We start from the raw sequence: 9,266 nt of genomic DNA on the forward strand, positions 1-9,266 counted from the left end.
CAGCTGTTTTTTCTTATTTCCAAACCTCCCTTTGGCACTGCAGACTACTGGGGGTTACCTGGATTAGAGGTGTGGAGCCTGGAATAGCGCTCAGGTTGCTCCAGAGAGGTCACGACTCGTCTTAGAAGCCAAGGCTTCCTGCTGCCTCCTTCCTTCATATCCATTTTGATGTTTTCACTCGAGTTGTAAGAGCAGAAAGTCTGACTGGCTGAATTATGAGGTGAATAGTGCTGAGGTGGGTCAGGTATTGGTATCGCCAAGCCCTGCGGTGCTGTGGATTCCCCTGGAAACCCATCTGGTGGGGTACGTCCTTGTGCTTTAGCTGCTGGTTGCCCTGTTCCCTTCATATGCTCACGTGGGCTTCAGCACCTCGATTGGAAAAGCAGCTTCATGTATCACGTAGCGTAATTGCACAACATTTAGTCCTTCCAGTGGTGCCAATGTGATTATTCATTTATAAACTGTTACAGAGCCCTTTGCTTAATGAGCCAGGTTAAATGAGGTTGAGCCAGATAAGGGAGAGAACAGCTTCATCACTTTGAGTAAGATACATGCAAGTAGCTAAAACGGGTAAGTGATTTGTTAGAGCTTGAGCGTTGCCGTTTGTCATTCCAGAGCGTATCCAGTGCCTTGGCAGCTCAGGAGCCAGTGCTGAAATCCATTTCCCTAATTAGGAGAAAGTGCCTCTGTTCTTTGTGGGCAATAGATGGTGTTTCCTAGGCCCAGTGAGCTCCCATGAACCTGGTTGAACAGGTGCTAAAATCTCTTCCTGACCAAGAGGAAAAGATACTGGGGAGTACAGCTCTGCTGTAGGGAAGGCATACAGGTGGGATCGCTTACAAGCTGCTGCTGCTTTGCATTTGCAAGGTCTGGGTATCTCCTGCTCTGATCTTGTAAGAAAGTGCACCCCAAAAAATCCCCAGAGCCCAAACTGTACCACAGCAGCTGGGAAGCTGAAAGCTGAATTTGCTGGTGAAAAAGAGCAGCTGAAGGGCTCTGTTAGAAGAATTATTCTTGGTGCTCTCTGGCCCTAGAACAGGGGTGAGCAGACTTGAGATGACACTCGAACCTTCTCTGTGTGGTATATTGACCTTTCTTGAGAACAAAGTGCTGAACCACCATGTGGATTTTGCCTGCAGGCGCTCTGCCTCCTCTCTTTAACCCGTTCCATATGTGCGTTTCCTTTATTTATCCCTCTGCAGCTTGAGATACCGCCTGTGTTGTACCAAACCGCCCGTCTCCGAGCCCCCACTGCATCCTGAGCTCTGCTGCCCGTTCCTCTCCCTGATGTCCAGTTCTGGGCAGGCTCTCCTGCTCTCCTTTCCATGCTACCGAGCTCAATGGGAGTGCTCAGTGCGTGGTTTTATATCCTGTCCCTTCAAAACATCTGCGGCAGGTGAGGCACCTCTGCAGCCTGAGTTGCTTTTGAGCTTTTGGAGCATCTTCACTCTGCTCTTTTGTCTGACTGTTGTGACAACTGGCTTGGATGATGTTGAGAGTAATTTTCCTTGAGTTGAGGAAGCCTTTCGGTGTGGTCTCCAGCAGCGACCCTGTGGCCACAGTGAGGAGAGGGGCCTGGTGGGTGGAAAATGGGCTGAGCGGCAGCTCTGTTAGTGTAGCTAACAGAGAGAAGGCTGCAGAGAAGGGAATGTCACCTTGGCTCCGAGCAGCCCAGATCTCGGGTGCGATGGTGGCGCAGCACACCACGTGTTCTCCAGCAGCTGTTGGAGCAGAGGCCTCAACGCAGGCAGAGTTTTGGATGGTGGGTGAAGCCCAGTGAGTCCCAGGCTGCCGGGGTCTCTCCCTGAGGCACAGGTGTTCAGTCCTGCTGGAGCTGCGTTGTTGAAGACCTGTGTTAGCAACCAGAGTAACAGGCAGAATGCAGGTGAAGCTGCATCAGAGTGTGAGAATCTTCTCAGACCCCACACTTGGCGATTCCCAGACCTTATCTGCAGTGGGACAACAGGCCGGGTCTGTAGATCATCAGTGGAGACTACAAAGAATCATAGAAGTCCTGAGTTGGAAGGGACCCACCAGGATCATTGGAGTCCAATTCCTGTCCCCGCACAGGACACCTCACAGGTCACCCCGTGTGTCTGAGGACGGTGTCCAGTCTCTTCTTGAACACTGTCAGGTTGGGGCCGTGACACCTCCCTGGGGAGCCTGTTCAGTGTCCAGCACCTCTGGGTGAAGAACCTTTTCCTCATGTCCCACTGACCCTCCCTGGCTCATCTTCTGCCATTCCCTGGGAGGAAGCTCCTGCTGCTCCTGAAGACTTGCAGGAACAGAAGAGGTTCACTGTCCTCAAAGCTGAGGAGGAGGTGGGGTCCTTTCAAATGGACCATCTGGGCTACCTGACGCAAACCCTGCAAGAGCAGCAGAAGCAGCAAGTGACTGCACTGGGGTGACTCCGTGTGGCAGGGCATGGCAGGACCTGTCCAGAGAAGTGTGCAGCCTGTTGAGACCCAGATCTGGGGTGTGGTGGAGAGACCGCCAAAGCCTGTGTGACCCTCTGACCGTCACCTGCTGTTCTTCATGTGGGCACCGATGCTCTCCAGGTTGCCCTTGGGAGTACCATCAAACGTGACTCCAAGCTCGGGGTATGGAGGTTGTAGACAGCGCTGCCCAGCAGAAGGTCTGATGTGATGTGAAGGAAAGGGAATGGAAAATCAGCAAGATGGGCCTCAAGTGGGGTGACCTTCAGCACCTGCAGGCAAGCAAGGAGGTGCCTACAAGGCACTGCTATGGACAAGTTCCCAAACCTTGTCTGGGCGGTCACTGTGCTGGGCTGCCTCTGCCATGCTGGTGTGCATGCAGCGCGGGGAGAGAAGACAAGGAACTGGAAACCTGTGCGGTCTTGTTGGGGTTGTGGAGATGTGGTGGGATGGCTCACAGGGTGGAGTGGTGTGATGGAGGACACAGGCCTGTGGGAAGGACAGGCTGGGGTGACAGGGAGCTGGAGTTGTCCTTCATGTGAGGCAGCTCCAGGTACCTGGAGCTCTGCTGGGAGCAGTGAGGAGCCACCTGAGAGCGTATGGGTCGGGATTAAAGAGCTGACCAGTCTGGGTGACATTAAAGTGGGTGTCTGGTATGAGCCACCTGTCCTGGAAGAACAAATCGATGAGGCTGCCTACAGCCAGCTGGAAGAGACCTCATGTTCACAGACCCTGGTTGTCCTCATGGGGACGACCCTGGTATGTGCTCATAGGACAGCGCAACAGAGCATAAGCAATCCAGGAGGTTCTGGGAGAGCATTGATGATAACTCGCTGACCCAAGCAATAGGGGAGCCAGCAGGAGAGGTGTTCTGCTGGACCTCAGTCCCACCAACAAGGAGGAACTTGTTAGGGATGTGGAGGTCAAAGGCGACCGTGGCTGCAGTGACCATGAGATGGTAGAGTTCAGGGTTGTGAGGAGACGTAGCCAGCTGAAAATGAGAATCACAAGGCTGGACTTCAGGAGGGTGGACTTTGGCCTCTTTAGGGGTCTGCTTCAAACAGGCCAGTGGGTTAAGGCCCTGGAGGAAAGAGAGGTCCAAGAAAGGAGCTTGATATTCAAGGATCACCACCAAGCTCAGGAATGGTCTGTGCTGATGACCCAGAGCTGCATCCCATGTCTGAGCTCCTGCTGCATCCCTGACACCTCCCCATTACAGCCACGTCCCTGTGTCTGACCCCAAGCCTGGGACCGATCCCCAGCTTCACGTCTGATCCTCACCAAGCTTCATTCTGACCCACAAGCCCATGTCCAACCCATCTTGCAACCCTGTCCTGGCTTCCTGCTGGAGCTGCAATGGGTCCTGTGGGGTGGGAGTGAGGTGCAGCAGCTGGGCCACAGCACCGTGGGGCAGGGCAGACCCACCACAGCACCTCAGCTTAGCGTCCTGGGGTACCGGGCAGTGTGGGGGCTGTGGGTCCCCGAGGCTGGTGCAAGGGACACTGCAGGATGTGGGATGGGACAGGAGGTGGCAGGGAGAGGAGCAGGGGGGAGCAGGCCTGGTAGGGGCAGGGGCTGATCCCTTCCAAAATCCAGTTCCCTTCCAAAACTGCAGCAGTTGGAGTAAAAGGAGGGATCAGCCCTGGCTCTGCTGCAGAAAGAAGAGGCACGTTGGGGAAGGCATGCTTTTGGGGGTGCAAGGAGACCTCTTGGTGGGGCTCTGTGGGGTGGCTCTTCTGTGACACCCTCCATGGGCGCAGCCCTTGGGGCTGGTGGTGCAGACAGGCTGTGGGATCACCCACCACAGAGTCCCAGAATGTGAGGGGTTGAAGGGCCCTGGAAAGCTCATGCAGTGCAATCCCCCCATGGAGCAGGAACACCCAGATGAGGTTACACAGGAAGGTGTCCAGGCGGGTTGGAATGTCTGCACAGAAGGAGACTCCACAACCCCCTGGGCAGCCTGGGCCAGGCTCTGCCACCCTCACCCCAAACAAGTTGCTTCTCAAATTTAAGTGGAACTGCCTGTGTTCCAGTTTGTACCCATTGCCCCTTGTCCTGTCACTGGTTGTCACCAGCAGAGCCTGGCTCCATCCTCCTGACACTGCCCCTTTCCATATTGATCCCCAGGAATGAGTCCCCCCTCAGTGTCCTCTTGTCCAGCTCCAGAGCCCCAGCTCCCTCAGCCTTTCCTCACACGGGAGATGCTCCACTCCCTGCAGCATCTTGGTGGCTGCGCTGGACTCTCTGCAGCAGTTCCCTGTCCTGCTGGAACTGAGGGGCCACAGCTGGACACAAGATTCCAGGTGTGGTCTCCCCATGGCAGAGCAGAGGGGCAGGAGAACCTCTCTGACCTACTGACTACCCCCTTCTAACCCACCCCAGGTCCCATTGGCTTCCTGGCCACAAGGGCCCAGTGCTGGCTCATGGTCACCCTGCTGTCCCCAGGACCCCCAGGTCCCTTTCCCCTACACTGCTCTCTAATAGGTCATTCCCCAACTTACACTGGAACCTGGGGTTCTTGTTGCCCAGATTCAAGACTCTACACTTGCCCTTGTTCTATTTCATCGATTTTTTCCCCACCCAGCTCTCCAGCGTGTCCAGCAGTGCCTGCACTGCCCCGTCTGCTGGATGGTCTGTCCCTGGGCCAGGACGTAGAACCATCACAGGCATGTGGGGCAGCTCTGCAGGTCACCCGTGCGACCGAGGGGGTGAGACACCTGATGGGATGTGGGGAAAGATCATTTTGGGATTGTACAAGACTTGTTATGGGATGTCCAGGGGGAGGAACCAAAGCTGGGGAAAAGAAGGGATCAAGGTAGTTTGGGGAGCCATGAATGCAGGAAACTAGAAGGAAAAGGGTACGAAAGGGGCTGCGTGTTACCTGTCTATGGAGCTGGGGTGTATGTGCCTCCTGGGGACAAACGCTCAGCCTTGCAGCTGAAGCTGGGGACAAAGCCTTGGCCACATTAGGCTGCTGGGTTTGTCAGCAGCTCCTGGGAGATCCCCTGGGTGTCACTCAGAGGTGCTGGTACAGGCTGGTGGCCCAAAGAATTAGTAGAGGTGTTTGTAGCTGATGGCATACATCAGCTATAATGATGAACGTTTCTTATTGGCAAAATACTAAAAAAAGGGAGAGCGGGAGATAACACGGGGTAAGGGAAACCTCCCCCCGGGGGCAGCTGGCGGGGGCAGCACCCTCGGCCTCCCCGCCAGCGCAGCCAGCTGTGCCGGTGGTGTTGGTGATAACATAGTTTGTCTATTCTGCTTTGTGGCTCTATCAGGGTGCTTAATGAGATCCTCATGTTGCACACTGATCGGTCACCGGCTTCCTGTGCGAGGCCATTTTTTGGCGATTCCTCACCGTTCAAACGGGCGCTGTCAGCTGCACACGCGGTGACGTTTGTCCTCTGCCATGCGAACTGAAAGCTGCGACAGGAGGGGTCGGGAAAGCCTGAAGGGGGGGCGGGGGGGCAGCTGTCCCAGGGGACCCCCAGGGCCGCGGGCGCAGGTGGGGCGGCACCTGCCAGTCGCTATGTGCCGGAGCACGGAGCACCTTATTCAACGAGCAGAGTGGCGCAGCGGAAGCGTGCTGGGCCCATAACCCAGAGGTCGATGGATCGAAACCATCCTCTGCTAACAACGTTTTTTTTCCCCTCTTTTTTTTCTTTTTCTTGTTTCCCGGAGATGCTTTATACTTTTTTGGGTCTGCCGCGTTGCGAGGCCTTGGTGAGAGCCTTGCGGGTCCCTGTGCGACCGCTGCCCAGCGCTAGGCGAGACAAACAGGATAAACCGGAGTGAGCGAAAAAAAAAGGTAAAAGCAAACATCTGTGGCCCGTACGGGGATCGAACCCGCGACCTTGGCGTTATTAGCACCACGCTCTAACCGACTGAGCTAACCGGCCGTGATGTTGCGTGTTTCCCCGCACCACTCCCAGCTCGGGGGTTGGCGCTGGGGAGAGTAATAAATAAATTAACTAGCAATTAGCAGAGGATGGTTTCGATCCATCGACCTCTGGGTTATGGGCCCAGCACGCTTCCGCTGCGCCACTCTGCTGTTGCCGTAGTAACTCCCCCATGTGCGCAGCCCCATCCATCCCCCGGGCCGGCGGGTGCTCCGCGGGGGTCTGGGGGCACTGCGATGGGGAGTCCCGCGGGGGCACTGGGGTTCTCCCACCCCAGCACTACGTACAGGGTGACGCTAACAGCCCTGCTGTCCCCCGCACCCGGGTGACCGTGAATGAACACACTGCGATGTGTCGCTGCCCCACCTGCTGAAAGAGCCTTGGGCTTCTCCCGGGGACTGGAGACAAATCCCCCCAGTGAAAGCTCAGCAGAGAAAAAGCCCATCTGGGGTCTTGTCCCCGCCTGGCAGGAGCTGCCGTTCACCCTTCAGAATCACAGAGTCACGGAATGTGGGGGGTTGGAAGGGACCTGGAAAGCCACGTTCAAGAAAATGTTTCTCACTCTCTTCATTTGCAATCAAGGGAGTCCAGATAACTGTCTTGGATGTAGACACCTATGCTATAGATGTAAAAACTAAGTAATCCAGAGCATAACATTAATAAACAAATGGTCTATCTGCTATAAAGTGAGTTTCAACTTATTCTGGACTGAATTTCAGCTGTAGTGAGGGCAAAGAAAGCAAGTAGGCAGCAAGAAGATACCACGTGCAATAGTGCATATACAGTGACATTCGCGGATTTATTTTGCTTACTTTATAGTGTTTATAGTTAATTAAATATTCATGTTCTTTCTCCATATCACCCCCATAACCTACAGCAAGACTATTCACCTGTTTTGTTTCTCTGCTTACTCATTTTTAAGATGTATAACTATATATTTCCAAGCTTTATCCAAATTAACTATATTCTCACGCCATGTAATTGTGTCCGGACCTATCACTCATTAAGGATTATTACCCCAGTTTTTAACAGAAAGCAGTCATCTGAAAGTCTTCAATTTACTTGTCTGTTTTCGCAGAGCTTCCTTTACTTCTCTGTTTCTCAGACTGTAGATGAGAGGATTGACCAAGGGAGTGAGAATGGTATAAAAAACAGACAGGACTTTGTTTGGAGATGTTTGGGTGTCGTGATGAGGAAGTACATAGACAGTTAATATTGACCAGTAAAAAAGAATCACCACAATAAGGTGTGAGGAGCAAGTGGAAAAGGCCTTTTTCCTTCCAGTGGCAGAAGGAATTCTCATGACTGTGGCAATGATGTAGAGATAGGATGAGAACGTCAGCAGAAATGGCGGCAGCGAGCACACAGCCGCCACGAGAGAAGTGACAAGTCCCGCCACACGGGTGTCACTGCAGGACAGTCGTATCATCGGGAACGAGTCGCAGAAGAAATCATCAATTTCGTTAGGCCCACAGAAATCTAAGTTTGAGATCAGGAATGTGAGTATAGAATTGGACAGAAAGCCGCTTACCCAGGAGGCGGCACCCAGCCGGAGACAGAGCTTGTTGTCCATGCGGGACGCGTAGCGCAGGGGTTCGCACACCGCCAGGTACCTGTCGTAGGACATCGCTGACAGCAGGTAGCACTCCGCAGCTGCCAAGCAGCCAAAGAAATAGTATTGTGTAAAACACCTGCGGACTGAAATGCTTCTGTCTTGCCCCAGATAGCTGAGCAGCATCCTTGGCAAGATATTGGAGCTGTAGCAGATTTCCAGGCAGGCCAGGTTACCCAGGAAGAAGTACATTGGTGTGTGAAGGTGCCGATTCGTCATCACCAGCACAATGATGAAGGTGTTTCCAGCTATGGTCACAGCGTAGATTGACAGAAATACCAGGAAGAGAAGAGAATCCACTTCAGGGCCATTCCCAAACCCCAGGAGGATGAACTCTGTAACAGCCGTTCTGTTTTTCCACTCTTGCTTTGTCATAACTTCTTTTCTAGTGATAAACCAGGGAATGTTAGCACCAATCTAACCCTGACAGTTAGGGCTCCACAGCAAAAGTTTCTTCACAGAACAGAGAGGCAAAGAGTAAAAAAATCCGATCTGTCACCTGATTTCTATAACGATTTCTCTCATACTAAGAGTCACGTTACTTATTGCTGCACATACTGAGAAGAGCACTTAAACCTGAAGCAAAGACCGTGTTTCTCCTCCGGCACAAAGGTACTTCCCAACTGGTTTCCACTCATGCAAGCAAATTAAAAATCAACTTCTTCCATTAGATGCCATCACAAGTGTTGTCAGAATTCCTTTCTGTTGTGAAAAGAGAAGAGAAGAAAAGAAAAAGAAGCATTTGGTCTAATTGCTCCAACAGTAGCATGGCCATATTCCCACTGCTAGTACGTATTGGCGCATATTATATATTCAGTATATATAGCTACGTAGCATGACCTTTAATGCAGACATTTTTCTTATTTGAAGAGGGCTGAAAAAGACTCCAATTGCACTAATGAAAAGAAGTATGAAGAACATCTATACCATCCTCGGCATGTGTTTGCCCTGCCAAAATAACTCCAAACACGCACAAAAGCACCTTCCAGTTTTCTCACCCTTAAGTCTCGTCAATGGGCAGAATAAAGGATTCCAGATTTAAGGAGTTTCATTCATCCTAAACCAGACAGGATGAATTACCTTCTGAAAGAACATATTTCTTGTCACTGAGAACTCAGAGAGTTCAGTTGCCAGACCCATAACCAGAAAATAGAGTTTACATAAATCCCATTGCTTGTCGTAGTGCTCATTTTTATTTTCCTCTAATGTACTGAATCACCTCATTCTCTAGATTTCCAAAACTCTGGAGACCTTGGCTGACCTTCTCCGGATTTATTTAGTACAGAAATACTAAAAAAAACCCCACTAAATGGCCCA

The 9,266-nt window shown here is 52.4% G+C and overlaps 1 protein-coding gene across 1 annotated transcript; it reads right to left on the bottom strand.

Annotated features, from left to right (window-relative positions):
• Positions 1-7,376: 7,376 nt before the first annotated feature.
• LOC308044740 (olfactory receptor 5P55-like) lies at positions 7,377-8,324 on the bottom strand (the record flags this gene model as incomplete). The annotated part of the gene is made up of 1 exon (XM_080351608.1): positions 7,377-8,324. The coding sequence occupies one exon, from the start codon at positions 8,322-8,324 to the stop codon at positions 7,377-7,379; it is 948 nt and encodes a 315-aa protein (XP_080207734.1).
• Between the last annotated feature and the right edge of the window lie 942 nt (positions 8,325-9,266).

This window comes from Nesoenas mayeri, assembly GCF_963082525.1.
Source record: "Nesoenas mayeri genome assembly, chromosome: 11".
Lineage (NCBI taxonomy): Eukaryota > Metazoa > Chordata > Aves > Columbiformes > Columbidae > Nesoenas > Nesoenas mayeri.